Source organism: Electrona antarctica (assembly GCF_951216825.1).
Source record: "Electrona antarctica genome assembly, chromosome: 24".
Classification (NCBI taxonomy): Eukaryota; Metazoa; Chordata; class Actinopteri; order Myctophiformes; family Myctophidae; genus Electrona; species Electrona antarctica.
In genome coordinates this window covers 26589963-26614959 of record NC_136803.1, presented here as the reverse complement: position 1 = coordinate 26614959, position 24997 = coordinate 26589963, and the positions used below count along the sequence as shown (strand labels likewise).

General features: G+C 43.4%; 1 protein-coding gene and 1 long non-coding RNA gene across 3 annotated transcripts in view; one reads left to right on the top strand and one right to left on the bottom strand.

The window, feature by feature from the left end:
- LOC306916986 overlaps positions 1-24997 on the top strand; it is a 51414-nt gene that overhangs the window by 18527 nt on the left and 7890 nt on the right. The window lies entirely within an intron of this gene.
- Positions 941-24153, bottom strand: mdka (midkine a). Of its 2 annotated transcripts, XM_079495091.1 has the most exons (6): positions 24050-24153; positions 23787-23897; positions 10368-10450; positions 8003-8170; positions 7187-7348; positions 941-4269 (listed from the first exon to the last, which is right to left on the bottom strand). In XM_079495091.1, exons 3-6 carry the CDS (start codon positions 10447-10449, stop codon positions 4235-4237), a joined length of 447 nt encoding a protein of 148 aa, XP_079351217.1. In that variant the 5' UTR covers position 10450; positions 23787-23897; positions 24050-24153; the 3' UTR covers positions 941-4234. The 2 variants fall into 2 exon arrangements, with proteins under 2 accessions (XP_079351217.1, XP_079351218.1); XM_079495092.1 differs by lacking the exon at positions 23787-23897 and having other exon boundaries at positions 24050-24150.

Below are 24997 nucleotides of genomic sequence, written 5' to 3'. Positions count from 1 at the left end.
GTTTTTATGCCTACAGTACATGTCTTACTGTACCTCCTCCAAGTGATGCTGCAACATTAATGACTTCATATTTGTTTGACAGCATATCAGTTACAGTATACTGTACCTTTGTGTACATTTTGTTTACGGATTATCTTAGCTAATAATATATTGGAATCATATGTTCCACGTGGGATCCGAACTTTGATGTAGGAAACAAAACAGTCCCATGGCTGAGATGTGCTTATTCACGAAGAAAGGGAACCCCTTTTGGTGTTTTAACTAAGCATTATGTTATACTTTAGCTATTGAAAAATAGCAGATCTACAAGCTCATAGCGCGCCACCGAGTGGCGCGCTACGAGCTTGTAGGTCTGCTATTTTTTGAAAAATTGTGAAAAAGCAGCACAAATCTTTGAATATAGGCTATATTCTTTCAGAAGACTTTTTTTTTTAAATTTTGATGTCAGGTCTAAATGGGTTAAAAAAAAAAAAAAGAGGAGGGAAATTGAAAGGGAGAATAATAGGGAAGCCAAGACAACCTAGGCTGGCATGGTCAGACTAATAACACTGTAGATATTTAGTCTGGAACTTCGGTGTGGAAGATTTATTTCCAAGGGACGGTTACAAACGGATTCCAACGTCACAGCAAAAAAAAAAAAAATCTCACTTTGAATAGGGGGCTCTGATTGGTCACCCACAACTCCAGGGTGAGCGAAATGTAATTCAAACATGAGTGCCAGGCCAATCTCCCCAGGGATATTTTTTTTCCCCCCTGTGGCAGATTCGTCTGGTTTCCAGGCTAAAAATACAAGCCCCGTGTGTGTAACAGACGTCTTCATGCAGTTCTTTACCGGGAGGAACAGATTGAAGCATTTTCAAACTTGGAAACAGAAAGATGAAAATGAATGCATTACACAATGACTCACTGCAGCATAAAGCTATTTATTTATAAAGGCTCTGTTCTCCAGCACACATCAAAGAGAGACTGACACCAACTCTGTGTGTGTGTGTGTGTGTGTGTGTGTGTGTGTGTGTGTGTGTGTGTGTGTGTGTGTGTGTGTGTGTGTGTGTGTGTGTGTGTGTGTGTGTGTGTGTGTGTGTGTGTGTGTGTGTGTGTGTGTGTGTGTGTGTGTGTGTGTGTGTGTGTGTGTGTGTGTGTGTGTGTGTGTGTGCACTATTATGTGCGAAAGAGGAAATTACTTTTGAACTGAAATCATCATTTGAGTCTGTGAGTAGACCACAGATAAAATTCACTGCAAAGAAAAGCGCATCTCTCCGCCAACAAAGCACACCTTTTTATTAACTATACTGAAATGTATCAGGTTGCATGAAAAACAGCTCATTTGGGCTTTTGTAAAGAAACTATAGAGTATAAAGAAATACGGTAAACTGCCCCAAAACTCCTTGACAAAGGCACAGCAATCTGAAACGTTTATGTACACAAATTACAATCAATATCCATTGATTGTTGAAACCTTATATCCAATTAACACTTTGCCCCCCATATTTAAAGATGTTTCGTAATTCGATTGGTTGCATATAGTAGGCTATTTTTAATACTTAAAAAGTTTTGTTACTTCTTTTGCTTGTTTGTTCCACTTTACAATCAATTGTATCAAGACTAGGAAGAAAATATAAGAATAATGTAGATTTTTAAGCAATTATAAGCTAGTTTTAGTATTTAATGTCACAAAAACAGGAGGTAATCAGTGTCATTTGCTGATTTAAACGCTACAAATAGTTTCTTCTATTGAGGTCGTTGGGCCAAGCCAAGCTATTTGCAAAGGGGTTGTTGAATATAAAAGGACAAGGAAAAAGTTGAGCAAATTGCAAGTTGAAACATTATTTATCAAAACCGCCAATATTATTTAAGACATTTCTCTAATGTTAGTAACCCCCCCCCCCCCCCCCCCCCAAACTCATTGTAGTGAGCAATTTATCAATTCAACCGCAGTCTGCTAAACACACTGTAGGCAATTACGTATACATGCTATATCAGATTAGCCGTAATGGTACTTAATAGATGTCATGTTGCCTAGCATCATTATCTATCAGTGAAATATTTGGTTGGCATTTAAATATGCAATGTGATCCTTGTCTTGATCGATGTTCATATAATACATGAAAAGCACGTGAAGTCGATTTCTTTCCCAACAATGGCCTATTTGCACTTGTTATTGTCAAGAACATTAACACCAGGCAAGGCGGGAATCACTAGGGATATTATCAGAAGCACAGGCACTGCTCTTTAAAAAACAATATCGTAGGGGGTTTGCAAACTACTTTAAACATATGAAAACACTGTCAGGTTCCATTAAAAATATAGATTTTGTTTTCAATACAAAACTTAAAAACTAAAAGAGCATCAAACCAACTACTGGTTGGAGAGCGCGGCCTCAACTCTCTTATTTAGACAAATTATGATATATATACCAAATATATATATCATCATATTCCACAAAATCAGATATTCCATCACTATAGAAACAGAGAATCAGGAACCCACACAAACATGACATTGAAGTAGTGAAACCAATAGTGAGTACCAAAAAAAAAAGTCTGGTGTCAAAACCACGCCCCTTGGGTCATGAGTAATATTGTTTTTATTTTCATGAAAACAAATCTGGTGCGCTATAGTTGTTTATGAAATCACAGAGTGGACAATAAGGTGTTGTCTATTTGTTAATGTATACAGTACTGTACATGTGAGTTGAATGTTTTGGTACTGCAATCCGAGGCCAGCCTTGCAAACCATATAATGAGATCGGGATATCACTGGTGTGAGGCAGAAAGCTCCTATGTCCATATCGTAACTTGTTTTTTTTTTGACATATGGGGTTTCCACCCCGACAGAGGCGACTATACGTTCATCGCAGTGGGAGAAGCCAGACCCATGTTGTCTCACTGCGGTATAAAGGCTAAGGCCTCACTCACACCTATACATCTAGCATACAACAATGTTGCATGGTAGATGTAAACAAAGTAAGTGTCATGGCCGCCCCAATGCATTTCTAATGGAACATGGTTTGACACAACATTTTTGTTGTACGGCTTTCGGCTGTGTTTCGACTGCCCCCCTCCCCCTCATACAACAAAAATGTTGTGTCAAACCATGTGACTCCCATTGGAAATTAATTGAGAGCTTGCATCAGTCAACAAGTCTCATGCATCAGCTATACAACAATCCGTTGTGCAGGTGTGAGTGAAGCCTTACAAAAAGGCCAACAAAAATGACATTTCAGACTAATCGTTTCTCTTTTGACAAGCGACACGGTTGGGGATTTTACACATTAAATACCGGTTCATTTTTGGAACCACCAGACCTTCAAAATCTCTTCCAAATCCGTCAACAAGGCCTGCCATTTGCAGTTGCACTGGAAAGATATGTGCGTGACATTTTTCTTTTTTTTTAACGTTTTATATCGTATAGGAAAACTATTGGTGGAGAGGTTTGTCTAACCCATGTTATGCTTAGCTGTGATTGGACCGTAGCAGTTTAGCTATAGGTCAATTAGATATGTCTTAGTTTAATGGTATATAGAGGAACACAATGACGAGCTTATAGTGATGGCCTGTGACGCCTTTTAAACACTACATTTAGTCTCCCGGATTCTCAGAGCTCTATACTATAGATCCCCTTCTATCTTTGTATTAAAACGAAATCCCCCCCAACATAGGAATGTTGGGGGTCCAAAGTGGTTAAAATGTTGCAACACGGAGTGATTTTACATGAGAAACGGCACGTGTACAAAACACTACTGCTTGATCCGTCTCTTTTCGGCATTCTGCAAGGCAGCTATAAGCGACACGCGGCGCAGCTCATTATAAAAGGGAGCTGGCGTGTGGCGTTGCGCTCATGTCTCATACTGTGAGGAACGTTCCCGACATAATCATGGGGCTTTGCAAGGCTGCACCGTAGGACTCCACTCCACTGTGGGGAATAAAAACAAAAAAGAACCCGAAAATGCTTTTAACTCTAATCCGTGGGGCTGCAGTTATACGACGTCTCATTAGCCAAATAAATCAACCAAAGGGACACGGGGAGAACGTTATGACCTTTTGAACCTGTGAAAAAAAAAATCCAGCATATTTTTTTTACATGGTATAGCCTGTAACTCTAAAATCCTGCAATGTGGGTGCAAAATGGTTATCTTTAAAGTGTTATCTTATTCCTTCTGCTGCTTCGTAATTCTTGTTCCGTGTCACTCCCAAGAACTTGTCTCGCTTCTTCTCCCTGTCGCCTCCTTGTCCTCCTAGATCTTCTCCTCCTTCCCTCTTCCCTTCTTGCCTGGCAAGACGACAACAACAACAAAAGCATTAAAATGGCATACTGTGGATTTGCTTCGTTTACAGCAGTTCAGTCAGGACAACTCATGAATGAATGGAATATATATTTATTGAATGTAAAATGAGCAATATATTCATTATGGTTTGCCGATGAATTGGATCTGCTTTTTAGGTACTCGGATCAAAGTGCATCGGTCCCGACAATAGGGACTCCGGATCCCCCCCCGTACCTAAACAGCAGATCCAAAACGACAGGTGGTAGCTGGGGTGGAGGAGGGTGAGCAGCAAAGGTTTAAGCAGACAGCAGCGCAGCAGTATCAGTGTGTGCAGCAGCAAACAAGCAGGACGAGCAGCGCAAACTTCCAGTTTAAATAGCCGGTATGAAGGTGGAATGAGTGTGTGAAGTGAATCATGTGAATGAGACCGTGATGCTGAGCGGCCGGCAGCAACTGCACTGAGTTTCCTGACTGAACTGTCAAGGAAGGACCCCCAAAATTATTATCAACAAAAATAGCAGATGTACGTAAGCTTGCAGCAGGGCACGAAGTGACTCGCTGTGAGCTTGAATATCTGCCAGGTTCAAATACCCAGTGTAGGACACAAGTCTCTTAAATTAAAAAAAGAGCGGATTTGTCGTGGACCTGGTGACGAGGCCGTCGCGTTATGACGAAGAAACCGGAAATCTAGTCATGCTCTGGGCTTCTAGGGCTTCTGGGAAAATGAGTTCAATGCAAGTGAACGGGGGTTTGTTTGGACTACCACATGCTGTGCAGGGTGGTTTCGTTTCGCATCGTAATGGCGGCATGTTTTTCTTCTCAACAACAAACCATGGGACTATTTTCCACTGGAATTTCGTGAATCAAAGCTGCAAATACTTTGGCGTTATGCTCCAAAGGTAATGGATCGATCCCGGCAGTCTAGATAGGCTGGATAGATTAATCTAAGGCCCCGAACGTGAATGCATCTTTGATAGAGGGTTAATTACTCTGTCCCAGGACATACCATGCCTTCGTCCGCCACCCTTATGTTCTCTCCTAGCCTGGCTAATAAGCCAGACTCAAATCACACTATTTGTTTTTGCCAATGGCTGATTCGGTCTGGCTAGTTCTCTCCTGCCTACCCTGTGTGTTTCCCCCCCTCCTACCAGAGAGACAGGGAGTGCAGCTGCGAGCTGTTTGGACTAATGAGCTAGTTAAGTTTGGCCATGTCTCGGGGACGTTTGCAAGTTTTGTTATGGTGCCCTGTGAGGTGAAACCTTTCTGAAGTTTTAAGTAAAGTGCTTGTTACTCCTGGTGGTGACGGTTCACTGCATTTTGGTTCCACTTAACGCTTCGGCTTTGGCAAGCATGACATACATGTAGCCTATTCTATCTATCTGTGCCGATTGAGTGGCAAAGTGAGTTCAATGTCGTCTAACGTCGTTCAATGCGATCAGATGGAACTTTTCTGTTTGGATGTAATTGGGCTGTCAAGGCCAGAAAGTATTTTTTTTTTTTTTTTTTTTATACATTTTATCCCACGATTTTTGCAACCCAGTTTTTTCACCCAGTGCCAATTATCTAATGTAATCCTGGGCGCTACACTTCCTCTGCCAACCTGGGGGGGCAACGAACTGACCTCATGCCTCCTTCTATGCATGAGGAGTCCAAGCTGCTTCTTTTCACCTGACAGGGGGGAATTTCCCTGGCCGGACGTAGCACGTGGAAGGAACACGTTATGGCACAATCCACCATGAGGTGACATCTCATCTATAATCACCAATTAATGATGGTAATATAATTTTAATAGTTACAATTGATCAACTAGAATTCATATTAATAACTTGAATACAGACAGCGAAAGCTGTGCTGGCTTGGTACACCACTATCTAATCCAAGAAAGGGCTGCTATTACTGCTGTTGTTAAATATGGAGTTCCGTGATTCCCCCCCCCCCCCCCCCCCCCCCCCCTAAAACATAATCATCAGGTACTATGATTATACTAGGAGGAAGACTTTTTTTCAAAAAAGTCTAAAGAAAGTGTTAAAATTGTGTTTTTATGTGGCCACACCCACCAGTTCATTAAGTATACTTGGTTTTCACCTTAGCACCACCCACCTGAACTTAAGCCTCGCCCACAGCTGTTGTTGTATGATAATGTGGGAGGGGTTAGGGTTATGATGTCACTAAATGGTGTTATTTCGATTGGGCCTTTGGACTCAAAGGCTTTCAGCTTTCAGGAAGAAACCAAAAATACACAGGGAAGACGTATTTGAATATTATAACCAAAGCTGGGGGTCTATTAGAGTAATGTTATCTCCAGACACAAAGTACAAAAATCACGGCACTCCATCTTTAAGGTTGGTAGCGTCTCTGTTGGGTGGAAACCTTAAAACGGTTGCTTTTCAGGATAAATAAAACATTATAAATAGACAATCTACAAGCTAAATATGCATCGCTCGCTTCGTGCCACGTTTCGAGCTTGTGCATCTGCTACTTTTGATGCTCTTGTGTGACACTGTAGTAAGTAGGGGCGGCGGTGGCTCAGGGGTAGAGTGGCTGGATGGTAACCGCAAGGTTGCCAGCTTGAACCCTGTGGGCTCCCCCAGAGTTGGTGTCGAAGTGTCCTTGAGCAAGACACTGAACCCCTAATTGCTCCCAATGTGCTGGTTGGTTCCTTGCATGGTTTCCGCTGCCATCGGTGTATGAATGTGTGTGTGAATGGGTGAATGTAATGCACAATCTATGTAAAGCGCCTTGGAGAAAGGCGCTATATAAATGCACCATGCACCATTTACCATTTAAGTAGGGCTTTTCATTAACGAAAAAGTACAAAAAGAATCACACGCTTACTTAAGCGAGTATTTTACGGGGCCATGCATATAATGTCCAGATAAAGGCATGAAACCATCAAAGTGAAATACGGGCGGGCGGTCTCACCTTTGGTCTTAGTCTTGGTTTTGCTGGGACAGGGTTTGGACACGGAGATAGTTTGTTGGCACTCTGCATTGTACAAGGCCTTCTTCAGTGTCCCTGTTCGGGCCCGGGAGCCAGAGGTTGCGTCACATTCACCCCAAGTGCCAAAGCGATACTTACAGTCGGCTGTAAACGACAGAACAGAACCAATGTTAGTCAGACAGACAGACCACAACCAACATTCCTGTGTGTGTCAGTGTTGTTTTTGACAGATTTAAATTTTAGTTTTAGTCATAGTCTCTTGAATAGTTTTAATTTAGTTTTAGTCACATTTTAGTCACCTGGAATGTTTTAGTGTTAGTCTAGTTTTAGTCGACTAAATATCATAAGATTTTAGTCGACTAAATCTACAGTTGATTTAGTCGAACAAAACGTATTTTGGCGGGCCTTGTTGCCATCGTAATGACTGTTTTTTCACTTGCCGATCTACAAGCTCACAACGCGTCGCAGCGCGACGCGTTGTGGGCTTGTAGATCGGCTATTTTCAGCATGCAACCAATTGTAAAATGACTTATACTGGATCTCTTGTCCACTAGTCCCTTCCTAACATTTTAGTCTAGTTTTTATTTGTTGACGAAATTGTCAGCATATTTAGTCTTAGTTTTAGTCACCATAGCTTAGTTTTCATTTAGTTTCCATTTAGTTTTCGTCAGTGAAAAAACGTAGTCGACAAACATTTTTTGTCTTAGTTTTAGTCGACGAAAACAACACGTGTATGTGTGTGTGTGTGTGTGTGTGTGTGTGTGTGCGCGCGTGTGTGCGCGTGCGTGCGCCCATTACCTCCAAAGTCCTTCTTCCAGTTGCAGGGCACTTTACACTTCATTTTTCTGGTTTGCTGCTCACACGAGCCTTCCCTGAACCCCGCACCACAGTCTCCGTTGCTAGGAACACAGTTGCCATAACGCCACTCTGCGCATTCCGTTCCCGACTTGGGAGCTTTGGTTTTGTCTAGTGAAGAGTGCGGGGAGAGGAGGGAGAGGGTTTTTGGTTAACTTTTTTTATCCGACAATTTATTTTCCAATTACCTGTAAGTGCATAGTGTTTATATTAGCACAACGTCATGATTCAAGATGAAAAGGGCAAGGCTAAAGGTCATTACACACTGGCGAATTAGCGGCGCGAATAAAAAATTCGACACCGGAGCGAACACCGGAGCGAACAAATAAAGAGCGAAAACGGTCGCATTTTCGCACATTCGCACATTCGCCACTGATGTGGAAGCTTGCATTGACTTCAATTGGTTTTAAAAAAAGGCGAATTATTCGCACGAATAATTCGCGTCGCTAATTCGCCAGTGTGTAATGACCTTAAGGACTGGCGTGCTCTGTATTGTCTTGTTTGTTCTGTACAGTATGTCTTGTCTGTTTGCTTGCTTGCTTGGGCTTCGTACACACATATCAGACGAACATGCTCTGTGCTGTCCATGTTTCATGACCGCCTCAATGCTTTTCCAATGGAAGTCACGTGGTTTGACCAAACAGTTGTGTGTGATGGGGGAGGGGGGCAATCAAACACAAGTGTTTGGTCAAACCATGTGACTTCCATTGGAAAAGCATTGGGGCGGCCATGAAACACCGGCAGAGCACAGCACAGTTGTTCTTTATGTGTGTACGAAGCCTTGGGCTTCATTCACACGTAAAAGACACCCGTCTTGTCTTGTCCGTGTTTAATGGCCGCCCCAATGCATTTCCAATGGAAGTCACATGGTTTGACCAAACATTTTTGTTTGATGGCTGTGTTCTGCCCCCCATCAAACAAATGTTTGGTCAAACCATGTGACTTCCATTGGAAATGCATTGGGGGGGCGGCCATTAAGCACTGACAAGGCATGGACAAGACAGGTGTCTTTTAGCCGATGTGCTCAACATCATGGTTCACTTCTGGTATATTTCCCCTCCTCAGATAGATGCACTGTACTGTAATGTACTGTAAACAATCATCGGCCTCCAACAATACCTAGTGCTGTATATGTCCAAAACGGTTGCCTTTTTTTAGTGATGTTACCCATGTTTTAAATGGCGAGTTTGTACTTCTGCCCTCTGGGAGAAGATACAAAGAACCAAAGTGGAAGTACATCAGATTTAAGAAATCGTTTGTACCAGCATCAACTAAGATGTTGAACGAGGCTCTGAAACAGCAGTAACTGTGTGAGGTTAGATTATCCACATCATGTGTGCAATTGTGTAATGTTGCGTCTTCCTCTGTAATGTATTTTTGTTTGTCATTGATGTTTTATGTGTGGCTGTAGCTGGGGTGAAAGCCCAAGACAAATTTCCCTTGTGGACAATAAAGTTTACTTTGACCTTGACCTTTCAGATTTCAAATTACAGCAAAAGTAGAAGATCTACGAGCTCGAGCTTGCACATCCGCTATGTGCCGGTAGAGCGGCCGGCTGGGAACTGCGACTTCGCAGTTCAATCCCGGGCTCCCCCAGAGTTAGTGTCCCAAGTGTCCTTGAGCATTATACTGTGTTTAGGATCCAAGATGGCCGCAGCACCGGGAGGGGGCGGGGCGGAGGAAGGAGGTGAGCGGGTGGGGTCGACATATGCCCTTACTGGGCTGCGTTCACACATTCAAGACACCTGCCTTGTGTTTGTCTTGTGTCTGTGTTTAATGGCCGCTCCAATGCATTTCCAATGGAAAAGCCCATATGGCTTGACCAAACATTTTGTTTGATGGGGGGGAGGGGGGCAGAACACATCCATCAAAGCTGTGTTCAGACACAAGTCGGGTGTCAGACACAAGGCAAGTGTCTTGAATGCAGCCCAGTAAGGTCATATGTCGACCCCGCCCGCTCACCTCTGCCCCACCCCCTCCTGGTGCTGCGGCCATCTTGGATCCTAAACACAATATAAACCAATGGGAGAGGGGTGGGGCCGAGAAAGGACCTTATTGCTCCCGATGTGCAGATTGGTGCCTTGCATGGTTTCCTCCGCCATCCATCGACCATCTGTGTGTGTGTGTGTGTGTGTGTGTGTGTGTGTGTGTGTGTGTGTGTGTGTGTGTGTGTGTGTGTGTGTGTGTGTGTGTGTGTGTGTGTGTGTGTGTGTGTGTGTGTGTGTGTGTGTGTGTGTGTGTGTGTGTGTGTGTGTGTGTGTGTGTGTGTGTGTGTGAGAATGGGTGAATGTATGAGAGAGATAGATACCTTTCTTGTTTTTTCCTTCCTTTCCTGCTGCCACCATAACGGCCATGAGAGACACCAACAGTATCACCAATACACCCCTCATTCTGTGCAAAACAAACACACACACACACACACACACACACACACACACACACAGAGAGAGAGAGAGCAGATATTGAGTAATATGATCATCATTGGCGCGTTGAAACCGGTAAAGCATCTGCGTCATTTTAGATTCGTTTGAAACATCTTTTAATAATTTTTCTTCTAATCTTCTCTTCTGCATGGGGGTTGGTTCTCTGGCACAACATATTTTCAGATGTGGGTCCACAGCCAAATCCATATCATTCTGTGGGGTCCGACTCCTTGGCATGAAAAAGTTTAACCCATTCTGGACGGGAACCCCTTTTGGTGTTTTAACTAAGCATTATTTTATACTTTAGCTATTGAAAAATAGCAGATCTACAAGCTCATAGCGCGCCACCGAGTGGCGCGCTACGAGCTTGTAGGTCTGCTATTTTTTAAAAATCGTGAAAATGTGGCTCAGATCTTTGAATATATATTCTTTCAGAGCGAACGTTTTTAACTCAAATCTTTGCGTCTGGGGGGGGGGGGGTCGGCGGCCAAATACATATAATCTTGGGGGTCCTTGACATGAAAATGTTTGAGAACGACTGACATAGAAACATAGGGTTTTTCAGAAAACGGGGGTTGGGTTTTTGTGCTAATTCGCTTATTTCCATCGAAATAAGTAGTAAAGTGTGCCGCTTGGGATACTATTTACATTATGAAGAGAGGATATATTTTTGAGCGATGGAAATAAACGAATTAGCACAACGCCCAATTCAATTCAATTCAATTCAATTCAATTCAATTCAATTCAATTCAATTCAATTCAATTCATTGAGGGCTTATATTAGGGGAAATAGCCAATAATGCGCTTTTGCACAAAATAACACCTGGACCTCTTTGTTGGGGACGTAACAACTACAAATAAAGGAAAGAAAGCGATAGACTGCGGTCTACCTATTTTGGAAAGCACTTTGGGTCAACTGCTGTTGTTTTTAAATGTGCTATATAAATAAAATTGACTTGACTTGACTTGAAGAAAGCCTTCTAGCATTGGAATTCTGTTGTGCACGAGGGAGAATAATATTTTTGGAATGCCATGAATTATTAATGAATGCATTATGATGTATTGTTGCCGCACTGCCAAGAGCGCCATGAAGTTTTGCTCTGTTTCCAGCTCTCTGAACCTTAAAATAGATGCTTGGATAAATCATTTTACAACTATAATCTGTTAGCACCACTGAAGACTCATTTATCAAGTGTAAATTATGTGTAATAAGGTTCAGTACATGAAAATGTACAATGGCTGGCAATGCACAATACAACACAATAATACTCAGTAAGACAGCCTGAAGGGCGAGATCTCCATCCCTGATGATGTCACGTGATGTCACAAGGCATGACCATATATGGCCATGCCTGGGGTGACCAACCAACCAAACAACTGACAGGACTGCATGCACGATTTCATAGTTAACTGCGACCTCGGTCGCAACAATGCAATGCTGTTTTTACTAGTGAATTCCGTTGATGTAATCAACCCTTTACCGCCGCGGCCTGACAATGCATGTCAACTAATGAGCATACAGATATGATTATTGTATTATCATAGAACTCCATTTTTTAACCTCAAAATACATGTAAAACTTCCTAACGAGTAACGACCTAGAATCGTTAACAGCTGTGTATAGAAGGCATATACTGTAGCATGCAGTACAGCTACAGTACCAACCACTCATCTCTCCCTACTGTCGTCGCAAAAATTGCAGATCTACAAGCTCAAAACGCGTCGCAGCGCGACGCGTTTTGAGCTTGTAGATCGGCTATTTTTTGCTATATTCAAATTGAAATGTTGAATTATTTTTTTGCTATTTTTGAACTGGAATCCTGAAAATTAACATTTTTATGTAATTTCAAATGCCTTTAATTATACGTGTGTTGAAGCATTGAGCTACTAATTTAGACTGGAGTAATTAAAGCGGGTCATGTTTGCATGTTGTGGAATTGTAAACAGCTGAAACCAATATTATATCAGTATTCTGACATTAACCTGAGGGTCCACATTAAGTGAAGGTGCAGGGGCCGCATGTGGCCCCCCCGGCCGCCAGTTGCCCACCCCTCATCTAGGGGCTGACACAGTTTGCCGGTGAGTCGGTGACCCATTAAATCGGGTCTCCCGTGAGAGTGGTATTCTCACGCATACGACGACTACCGGTACTCGTTTGAGATCAACAGCTTCCACCTGGGGGATGTTTCTAGCAGCTCATTTATGGTAATAATCTGGGAAGTAAGTGATGAGCAAGCTGGTCCCTGTCGTTGCTTATTACAGGAGTGTTCAGCAACCCATAAAGATGCCACTATTACTACTACTCAGTGGTGGAAAAAGTACTTAAGTAATTGTTTTACAGGGCAGGGGTGGGCAACTTTGACGATGGAGAGGGCCACTATATTTCCACACTCACTCCCTAGGGCCATATATTACTGTCGTCACAAAAATAGCCGATCTACAAGCTCAAAACGTGTCGCAGCGCCGTACCAATACTGCAATTTAGAACTACTTCGTTACAAGTAAAAGTACGGAATTGAAAATGTACTTGAGTAAAAGTACAAAAGTATCGGCATCAAAATGTACTTAAAGTACTAAAAGTAAAAGTATTCATATTGCAGAATGTCCCATTTCACAAGTTCAAAATGTGTAGAAGATCTATTGAAAATAGCCGATCTACAAGCTCACAATGCGTCGCAATTGTGAGCTTGTAGATCGGCTATTTTCAAATGGCCGAAATGTATAGGGTTGAAGTGGTTAATGTATGTTTTATTATCAAAATTAAAGTAACTAGTAACTAAAGTTTTCAATTGTAGTCGAGTAACAGTACAAATTTTGGCTCCGAGATGTAGAGGAGTAGAAGTAAAATTACTGGAAGTTGGAAATACTCAAGTAAAGTCCAAATACCTCAAAATTGTACTTAAGTACAGTACTTAAGTACAAGTACTTAGTTACTTTCCACCACTACTACTACTACTGTTGCTGCTACTACTACTGTTACTATAGCTATAGTATAGTACACATCCATTTTACTCCATCAAAATACAACCTAGAGTTTTTACACTTCATCACCACCTTCCTAATACAAGCAGTTCTCTCCATTTCCGTTGGCTATTTCTGTCTCCTATTTGAAACAACACTACTGTATATTATCTGCGCAATACCTGTCAGGACCAAAATAGCCAATAGACCAAAATAACAATGGTGATCAATATATCAATCAGGTTTCCTTCCCTCTTGTAACCCTGCACCAGTTCAAAAGCAGATCGTTCCCACAGAGAGAGGGGAGAGAGGGAGAGGGGGGTGGGTTATTTATTTGTGTGTCCATACTCCATAGACATAAAAGGTCTGTTCAGAGCTCTGTAATGACCAGAGGCTGGCTCAAGGTCAGAGGTTAATTGGAGCAAAGGGGTCAAAGGGACAGTAATGATTCAGCGTGTCAGCGATATACAGAACACGTCATTGTGCTTTTCTGTATTTACCTTAAAGATGGAGTGACCTTATTCCCCCCACACCCAAAAACCTATTCATGTCAAACCTATTCATGTCAAGGACCCCCAAATTGACACTAATTAGCCCACAAACCCCTATTTGAAGTGATATGCCATAAGAGAAGATTTTTACAGCTCTAGCAGTGCATGATTGTCAACCATTTTCATTTCAAGGGCCCCCGGTTTGACCTGCATTAGACTATGGTCCCCTATTTAATGGCATTTCTATCTCCGTGACCCCAATGTGTATAGGCCTATCTCACAGCATTTCCCCGCCCCCTTTTTACGCCCCCTTTTGTTGATAGTGGTATTCTTTTTTGCGGTCCATAGGCTTCCATGTTAAAAGAGGTATTTTCACAAGCCACAAACTACCGTTTTGTAAAGGTAAGGTTTATTCTACTTATTTGAGTTGTTATACCATTGTGTTTTCTTCATATTATTATCGGTCTTTGACATTTTAACATTAGGAAATGTACTTAGATTCTCCAGAGAAAAAAAGTGGTAATGCCTAATGTTAAATGACACCACTATCTACCGGAAGTGAGCGTGGAAAGGGGGCTGTGAGATAGGCGTATTGCAAAATCAAAGTTAATTTAACTCAGAGAGTGTACAAATGGAACCAAATGGACCCGTTAGGGTCCATTTGTACACTCTCAGAGTTATAGAACCATAAGGGTCCATTTGGTTCCAAACTATCATTTAGCTGAGGACCCCCTGGAACTCCCTCAAGGATTCACCTTGGCACCACCCACATTAAGCCTCTGCCTCACCCACAGCTGTGTGATAATGGGGGAGGGGTTAGGGGAGGGCCTGGGGTTATGATGTCGCTAAACTGGTATATTTTCCATTGGGCCTTTTGACTCAAAGGCTTTCAGCTTTCAGGAAGGAACCAAAAATACACTAGCGTTGTCCCGATCCCATCACGTGATTGGAAATTGGGACCGATCATGTCATTTTGTCCAATAATGAAAATAATGCCTTTTCAGTTATGTGTGTGGGTGGGTGCCTGCCTGCCTGACTGGGTATGAGCACGAAAACAGCATGGTTGTTTTTCACCATCTGTGCGCAACCTAACCTAACCTTGTCAAACACAAACACACACGCACATATTAACTGTGATGATTTTGGGTGTGCCAGCCCAGTACAGTACAGTAGAGGGTACAGTAGAGGGACCGGCACATGGTAACTCTGTCATTTCTCTACCGTTTCGGACACGGGGCGGCTCGCCGGAACCGGGCCGGCACCCGTTCCTGGAACCCCCCCCCCCCCCCCCCCCGGGAACCCCCACACGGAGTTGCACCACTCACTTCACACGGGTGTGATTTTTATAGTATAGTCTGTTGATTACTTTTGATGCAGTAATGGTATTGTTCTTTTCTTACTGTCATCTGGGTATAGGAGAAATTCACAGCACACAAGAAGGCTTTCTCCAAACATCGCAACAATATATGTTTCACTTATAACTGCACTGCAGCCTCATCCGGTTTAATTCAGGACAAACTGAATCTTCTAAAGTAGACATCAAAATCAATCCAAGCTTCATTTGAAGTTATAATGAGCAAATCTACTTGCCGTTACTGTCCCTTCTACACTCATTAAGAGGGTTTTTGATGGCAACAAACTTAACAAAGGCATACATATTTTGAGTACTTGAAACTGGAGTTCTTTTCTTGTGTTGAATGGTAAGCAATGACATACCCATATCAAACTTGCTTGTTCTTGAAAAAGTTAGTTTCAACCAAATAAAGAACTTTCTAAGGGCCGATTCATACTCCTATTTTAGAGCCGAATAAAAGTCGGTTCGGCTCTGTAGAGCCTACAATGTGGCGTCATTTGAGGTTCGGGGGGGCGGGTACTGTCCTAAAGTAGGCTCTTCGGTGCTACTGAAAATTTCTGACGAGCCAAAATCATTTCGGCACTACAACCGGAAGTAGCAAGGCTGTTTTATTTCAGATTCTGATTTGATTTCTAAGTTACAAACCGTAACAAAGTGACCAAACCAGCATTGTTTCATCTCAGTTGCACAACCGTTTTAGTTGGCTAAATCTACAGTTGATTTAGTCGACTAAAATGTATTTTGGTGGGCGCTGATGCCATCGTAATGACTGTTTTTACACTTGCTGAAAATAGCCGATCTACAAGCTCCCGTTGTGAGCTTGTAGATCGGCTATTTTCAGCATGCAACCATGTGTAAAATGACTTATACTGGATCTCTTGTCCACTAGTCCCTTCCTAGCATTTTAGCCTAGTTTTTATTTGATGACGAAATTGTCAGTATATTTAGTCATAGTTTTAGTCATCATGGCTTAGTTTTTATTAACATTTTTCATTTTAGTTTTAGTCGACGGAAACAACACTGGTTCTTACAAGATGTATTTTTCAGCATCTTTCCTGAAATTAATGCTTTTCTCTGAAGTGGGTTGAACTACTGCAATAAACTTTTGACAGGTCTTTCTAAAAGTCGTGACAGATTATTCAGAACTATGCTGCTATAGCCTACAGCTAAAAGAAACAAATACAAGAGAACACATCAAATGAAGTCCATCTATTAGTTTATAAATCTCTCGAGGGCCAGCCTACACCAGTCGTGTGATGTTCCTTGATGAGCTTTTGTTTCAAAGCGGAAAGTAACATTTAAGCAACGGGTTCAAACAACCATTTAAATTGCTTTTTATTAGTCGGCCTACAATACAAACGGAACCAAATTTGGTTCCATGTGTATATATACTGTCAGAGCTGAGGGGAGGACCTCGAAATGTAAAAGTTTGAGTACCACTTGGCATGGCGTCCTGGTGGCCTCAGCTAGCACCATGCTCTGTTTATCTCCCTCCTCTCCCCAGCCTCCCCTCCGTCCCTCTGCCACGCTGATATATGGGCTCCGCTCCCTCCACATTCTTTGGTGGCGTTGGTGCACAGCTTCGTTGCAAGGTAACGCAAGCCGTGGGCTTATACGTTTTGCTCTCTGATATACCCATGGGACGTACACACATAGACATCAAAGGGGGGCTTGAGCCCCCTGCCCTTTTACCCGTCTATAAAAACAACTGCCCCAACTCCCCAAATTTCCAGACCATGAATGCAGCATTTATACTACGGTGAAAGAGATGCGTGCAGTACTTAGTTTAGACAGTACTTGGTTTAGACTAGTCATTGGTTAGACCAGTCATTAGTCCTACAACTACAACCTATCTCAAACCCTCACCCTAAACCTAACCTCCCACGGGGCAGCACACCTAAACCTAACCTTAACCCATGTCTAACCAATGACTAGTCTAAACTAAGTATGCACCCCCCTTCTGCTTTCCATGCCATATACCGGAAGGCTATAGCATTCAGGAGAATTGCTTTTTTCCGAAGTCTCCTGAACTTGGAACGTATAGCAATTTGTTTATGAATCCATGTCATATACACCTCATCTCCAGTAGATAAAGAGTGCTGGGTTGCGACACGAAAATAGCTGATCTACAAGCTCACAACGCGTCGCAGCGCGACGCGTTGTGAGCTTGTATATCTGCTATTTTCGCAATCTTTGTCCAAAAGTGCCCTCTTACGGGATTTCCAGCCCCTGCCTCTGTAACACACTCTGCACGTGCCTGGATGCATATCCCATGTGGGCCCATTTATATATACGTTTGTTTCTGATTGATGTCAAATAAAAACTCGAGAGGCTGTGTGGGTTGAAAAAGGCATCTTGTCAATTAATGATGTGTAGTTACGCCCCGGACATAGAATAAACATTACAAAAAGCCTAGCGTGTTTATACAGAGAGAGAGAGAGACCGTGGAGTGCGTGGACATCACTGTCACATGTGAAGAATTACCACAGCCAGTCAACAAATGAGAGGGAGAGGGAGAGAGAGGGGGAGGGAGAGAGGGAGAGGGAGAGGGAGGGGGAGAGGAGAGGAGAGGAGAGGAGAGGAGAGAGAGAGAGAGAGAGAGAGGGAGAGAGGGAGAGAGAGAGGGAGGGAGGGAGAGAGAGAGGGAGGGAGGGAGAGAGAGAGAGGGAGAGAGGGAGGGAGAGAGAGACTGTCTTATAGGAAACAAAAGGAGAAAAGAAAGGAAAAGAGTAAAAAAGGAAACCCAGTGGGGGGGAAAAGGAAGAGAGTGATGGGGACAAAGTGAGCGAAACAGATAAAAGGAGACAGCGAGACAGACTGAAAGACAGCGACAGAGAGAGAGAGAGAGAGAGAGAGAAAGGGGGCAGCGAGGGTGAGATAACTGTCTGGGACAAGCACATTACCCATAATGCACCTCCCCCCCTCTTCTCAGAGAAGCCAGTGACCGAGAAACACTGACCACACAGCGGGGGGGGGGGGGGGGGGGGGGGGGGGCTGTTAATGTGGGACATGTAACAAAAAGCCAAGGAAACATGTTGGCCTGGCCTACATTCATAAGGTGATGCATATTGTACTCCTTCTGGTCAGCTGTAAATTGGCTTTATTCTATCTTTGGAAGTGTTCAAAAACGGACTGCATTCATCATTGCCCCCCCCCCCCCCCCCCCCCCCCCCTCTCTCTCTCTCTCTCGCACGCACGCACACAGACGCACATTGACAACCTATGCTGTGTGTCACTCCCCCGTCTCTCTCACTCTCTCTCTCTCTCTCTCTCTCTCTCTCTCTATCTGCAGTACACATACTGTCAATGAAGGCAGAAAAGCCCCCAAAAATTAAATTGTCTGGGTGTTGGATTCTGGAGAGCCGATGATCAGTTTGACACCGCATGGTTGTTATCATTAACTTACACCTCGCCGTTTACATAAAGACCTGTCAGTGAATTTCCTGCCGCCGGAACTTTAAGATTCTGAGCACATAATTAGAAACGCTGGGGCAGGAATGGAATGACAACAAAATTGCTCTCAGCAGGGTCACATTCACCTCTTTGTGTGTGTGTGTGTGTGTGTGTGTGTGTGTGTGTGTGTGTGTGTGTGTGTGTGTGTGTGGGGGGGGGGGGGCTTTAGGGATAACAGAAATGTGGCCTGAGGTGAACCATTTCAGTCTGTGTGTGTGTGCGTGTGCGCGCGCATTCGTTCGTACAAGTGTGCGTGTGTGCACACTTGTGTGTGTGTGTGTGGGACTGCATGTGTTTGCTGTTGACTCTGTATAAATAGAGATATTGAAAAGCAGCAGAACAGAATTGACTTTATGTCTGTCCCAACATGGCCCACTGTTGGAGTGGGCCACGCACGCACGCACGCACGCACGCACGCAGAGAGAGACTGAAATGGTTCACCTCAGGCCACATTGCTGTTATCCCTAAAGCCCCCCCCCCCCCCCCACACACACACACAAAGAGGTGAATGTGACCCTGCTGAGAGCAATTTTTTGTCATTCCACTTTCTCCGTCACCCCTCATCGTCTCTGCCGTTCCTCTTCCTCTCTCGGCTTCACACACACTCTTTCTATCAATCTGTTTTCTCTCACCCTCCGTCGCTCCATCTCTCTCTCCTCTGCTGCCCCCATCTTGCGAGAAGGCCTGATCAGGCAACACATTTGCCTGACGGCAACACATTTTTTGTTTCGAAAATATTTCGAAACAAAGCAAAAAGCACTTTCGCAGTCTCATACCAAGGTGTATGAAAATGAAGGAATGGCCATGGATAACCTTGACATAGCCTAGTCTGACATGTTTTGTTTGACACATTTAAGTGTTTAATGCTTCTCTTCCAAAGTTCCACGTTGACTCAGAGTTGAATAGCAGTGTTTTTTTACCGGCACGGCGCGATACCAAAACCTTTTTTTGTTTTTGCCCCAAAGTTATGCAATAAGCAGATACAAGGTGGTGCCTTAACCCCGCCCCCTATGAGTTAACCCCGCCCCCTCTGAGTTAGCCCCTCCCAGAGCCATAGAGTTACAGATTTATACGACATTGAGGGGGCAGAAAACAGCCCGGTCGGTCATGTGGTTCATGTAGCTCGTTTGTCACTGTAAGACTCACTCATTTTTATAATGAATTGCATTTTTATAGCTCTTTTCCAAGTGCTCAAAGCGCTTTACAATGGTTCATTCATTCATACATTGGGAGGTGAAGCGGCGAACAGTCGACGCCAGCGTCCTCACTTCCCACATTCACACACCAATGGTGGCAAGCTAGCACCGACCGACTCATTGGAGGCAATGTAGGGTTCAGTGTCTTGCCCAAGGACACTTCGACATGTGGACAGGAGGAGGAGCCGGGATTCGAACCGCTGACCCAGGGATCATTAGACGACCTGCTCTACCTCCTGAGCCACAGCCGCTCCAATGCATTCCGTAAACTTCCAGTTCAGGCCTTTGTCACTATTCGCCAATAGAAGTCTATGTAGAAGAGCCGCCACTGGACTGAAGCCCCACGAAGTGAACGGAGTTGTCATAAGTCTTACTCTATGGCTCTGACCCCTCCCACCCTTGCATACACCTCAGAGACAGCCATAACACCACACTGGCAGTGGTCATTATGGAAACACCAACTTAAATGTTTCAGATGAACTAAATCGTCGCTGTCGGGCAAAAAATATTAAAAAAATGTTTGGGGGGTGTTAGCTAGCTCCCCTCCAACTGGCTTTCGCTCCATATATGGCCAATGCATAATTCATTCCATATGTTGATCTGACCTCATCAAACCCTGTACACTCAAGACACGCTCCATATATGGCCAATACATGGCCAATACATACACATGTATTGGACATGTATGTTGATCCGACCTCATCAAACCCTTAGATCTCCATATATGGAGCTGACCCGTTCTGACATTCCATATGTTGATCTGACCTCATCAAACCCTATACACTAAAGACACACTCCATATATAGCACGTGTCATGGAGAAGACTGGATCGTCACGTAGATCTATATATATATATATATATATATATATATATATAGGAGCCGGCCTCACGGACACCAGATTAATTGTTTAACTCCTGCTTCTTAACTGTGCCGTATTAAGAAGCTCTGTTGTTTCAGCACCACCTCGCCCTCAGGGCGTCTTACTGGTTTAGAGTACTAAACGTGACGTCAGGTGGCAGACAAGTCTATGAACTTAATGTTTGTTTACTTTTATGTTTGTTTAAAAGTGTTGGTTCCCAAAGTGGGGTCTGGGGACCCCCAGGGGTCCTTGAGGGAGTCCCTGCAGCTAAATGATAGTTTGGAACCAAATGGACCCTTATGGGTCTGTAACTCTGAGAGTGTACAAATGGAACAAAATGGACCCGTTCCATTTGTACACTCTCAGAGTTAAATTAACATTGATTTTACAATATAAATTGGGGTCCCAGAGATAGAAATGCCATTAAACGGAGGTCCGTAGACTAATTCATGTCAAACTCAGTGGTTTCAGTGGTGGAAAAAGTACTCAATTGTTTTACTTAAGTACAAGTACTAATACTGCACTTTACAACTACTTCGTTACAAGTAAAAGTACGGAATTATATCGGCATCAAAATGTACTTAAAGTACTACAAGTAAAAGTACTCATATTGCAGAATGTCCCATTTCACAAGTTCAAAATGTGTACACAATCTATTGAAAATGGCGGAGCTTGTACATCTGCTATTTTCAAATGGCCGAAATGTATAGGGTTGAAGTGGTTAATGTATGTTTTCTAATCAAAATTAAAATCACCAAAGTAAAGTAAAGTCTTCAAATGATTGTAGTGAAGTAAAAGTACAAATGTTGGCTCTGAGATGAAGTGTAGTAAAAGTACTGGAAATTGGAAATACTCAAGTAAAGTACAAATACCTCAAAATACTTCAGTAAAAGTAACTTTCCACCACTGGCGTCGTTGAAAAGAAAAGGTTTGGGAACCTCTGGAGGGGAGGGGATATTTCTCCAGCGCTTGCTCCATGCGCACCAGCCCCCTCTAGACCAGGGGTTCTCAACGCTTTTGGCTGCCTGGGGACTCCCGGAAATGCTTTGGCCATGTCTCGCGACAAAGGGATGCACGATTATGAAATTATGACCGATATCCGATCTCCGATTATCTGCAGGGTCATATTATCTGCCGATACCGATTCTGACCGATTCCGATATTATACAGAGGATGACAATGGAAACAAGCCTATAGAGGGTATGCGCGTGACATCATCATCAAACCCGGAAGTTATGCAGAAATGCCTACTGAGTGGCAAAAAACAACTTTCTGGCCTTGACAGCCCATACACCAAACAGAAAAGTCCTATCTGATTGCATTAAACAATGTTAAACTCACTTTTCCTGTTGCTTTGCCACTCGATGTGCCATTCACTTTAAGCATGCGCATACTCTCTATAGGCTGTATAGGAGTTTGGCCCAAAGCCAATCCTATCAATCAATAAATAACCTATATTCTTTTCCAAGTGTCTGTTTTCACAACTGAATGAAAAAAAACATTCAGCTTGTTGGATCACTGCTTCACCAGCAGTCAGATTTTCTGGCCTGTCACTTTATATATAGCTTTAACAAGCGTTTTCCCCACATTATGTGCAAATAAATTGACTGGAAATAATGTGAGTCTACTTTAGAACACGACACATGTCGTGTCGCTCTGTGTGTATTTCTATAACGACGACACATGAGCCAAGTTGAACTGTTTGAACAATGTTGTTGTTGTTGTGCTTTGTACTGCATGCAAAATAGTTATTCAGTTCTGTGTGTGTGTGTGTGTGTGTGTGTGTGTGTGTGTGTGTGTGTGTGTGTGTGTGTGTGTGTGTGTGTGTGTGTGTGTGTGTGTGTGTGTGTGTGTGTGTGTGTGTGTGTGTGTGTGTGTGTGTGTGTGTGTGTGTGTGTGTGTGTGTGTGTGTGTGTGTGTGTGTGTGTGTGGATTCCTCGCTTAGTCTGCCAGCTGTGTCTTCAATTTTTCCACCTCTTGTCATGAGGAACAGAAACCGATAGCATTATTATTTCTCCATTTCTCTGGACCTGTGAGCATGCACGTGTAAACACGTTCATATACATGGTTGAAAATGTCTTGTGTGTGTGTGTTCAGAAGTGATACTACATCAGGAGGACACATGCAGCCAAATGCGTTTGTCCATCCAGAAATATGCGTCGAAATAGCTTATACACGCGCACGCATTCACACACATTCCTCTCTCTCTCTCTCCCTCTGTCTCTGTCTCTGTCACACACGCACGTACACACACACACACACACACACACACACACAGGCTACACACAAAATCTATTTTCAATGTTTCCCTCTTGATCTCGCACACGCACGCACACACACACACACACACACAGGCTACACACAAAATCTATTTTCAATGTTTCCCTCTCGATCTCGCACACGCACACACACACACACACACACACACACACACACACACACACACACACACACACACACACACACACACACACACACACAACCCATAAAAGGGTTCCTGCTGGCACTATTGAAAGTTGAGGCATTGGGAGAGTGGTGTGACCTGCCTCTGAAAATGGGTCATCCGAAGGCTGAATGCACCATAAAACACAGCAGGCATGAGATCAGCACAAAACACAAAACAACAGGAAATAACTGGTTCCCCCCAAAAAACACAGAAGTCTCCGTCGAGAGATTAATCCGGGATTTGCCGTTGCTGCCGTTTTTTTCTTAAACCGAAAAGTGCAAGAATTCAACGAAAAGTAAAATCCCATCTCCAGCAGATTGCTGTTATTTTAAGACCTTTCCTTTAAAATGCAGCAGACATCACAAGCATGCAAAAAGCAGTTTATATACCATAAAAAGTCACAACTTGCATAAAGTAAAATGTAAAATAAATGACTTTATAGGCATATATAGTATGTAGCTGTTCTAAATGTGTTTTTCAAAGAATTTGATTATAAAAAAACTTAGTTTACAGGTTAATAAAACGACAAAGAAGGAACTCACTTGTTCACTAGGAGATGGATGCTGCAGATACAGTAATATTCCCACTCGCCTCTCCTGGTTTTCTAAAGCCTTTGGTAATTCCTTTCTGTAATTCTCCTTATTTTATTCTCGCTGTAACAATGACAATATCCAGAAGTTATTGTGAGAATATATATATATATATAAAAAACAGACAACTAATAAACTCTGCAAATGAATGATGTAATTACGATGCAACAGATAATGAAAGTCGGGAGAAGACAAAAGTTGGAGGATGAACTTACTTGTTCAGCCGGTGAAGAGTGGCTGTTTGAAGTTGGGAGCAGTGGGAACTCTGGGGAATTCAGCTTTTTTCTTTTTTTTGGAAGGGAATCGACTGTGAAGTTCACTCACTCTCTCACTCTCTAGGTCTCTCTCTCTCACCCCCACCCCGTCCCCCGCCCCCCCCCTACTGCCCCCTTCTGCCTTTTGTCTCCTAAACCAGTTCATTCTGGTTCCATTAGGACCCCCATTCTCTCTCTCTCTCTCCCTCTTTCTCCCTTTCTGTCTGTCTCTCTCTGTTTCTCACACACACACACACACACACACACACACACACACACACACGCGCACACATGCACATTATCCTCCCTGTTCACACATGCACATACCAAAGACTTTCTCACACGCACGGACATTTGTGAAACACTGACAACGCACAGAGGAATCTGTCTGTCTGTCTCTCTCACTCGCACGCGCACGCACGCACGCACGCACGCACGCACGCACGCACGCACGCACACACACACACACACAGGAGGCCTGTTTCGTAACTGAACCGGTAGGCCGGTGGCTCATCTACTGCCAACGTTGCGGTCGGTCAGCCATCATCAGTGTGGTCGCAAAGAATCTGAACCCTTTAAAGGGACATTGCTTTGATGCATCTAACGGAGGTTTAAGGGCCTCTGTCACCTCAACACATGTATGCTCAGCGTGCAGCGTGCACTTCTGCACGCACACACAAAATCACGTCATCGTTGTTGTCGGGCAGAAACAATGCATGCCTCAACTTTTTTTGTGATCTTTTTTTTAACTCCCTACTTGATCACACGACGGCGTCACATCCAAAGTATCAAAAGTAGCAGATCTGTAAGCTCGAACCGCGGCGCCATCGCTGCTTTTGCCGTTTTTGAATTTGAATCCTGAAAAGTACAGAACCGTTTTGGACATTACGAGGTTTCTACCCGACAGAG

Coding starts and splice junctions, on each gene's coding strand:
- mdka (XM_079495091.1), bottom strand. CDS start 10,449: ATGAGGGGTGTATTGGTGATACTGTTGGTGTCTCTCATGGCCGTTATG. Junction 8,171..10,367: donor GGAAGGAAAAAACAAGAAAG/GTATCTATCTCT, acceptor ACTCTTCACTAG/ACAAAACCAAAGCTCCCAAG. Junction 4,270..7,186: donor AACCAAGACTAAGACCAAAG/GTGAGACCGCCC, acceptor TCGTCTTGCCAG/GCAAGAAGGGAAGAGGGAAG.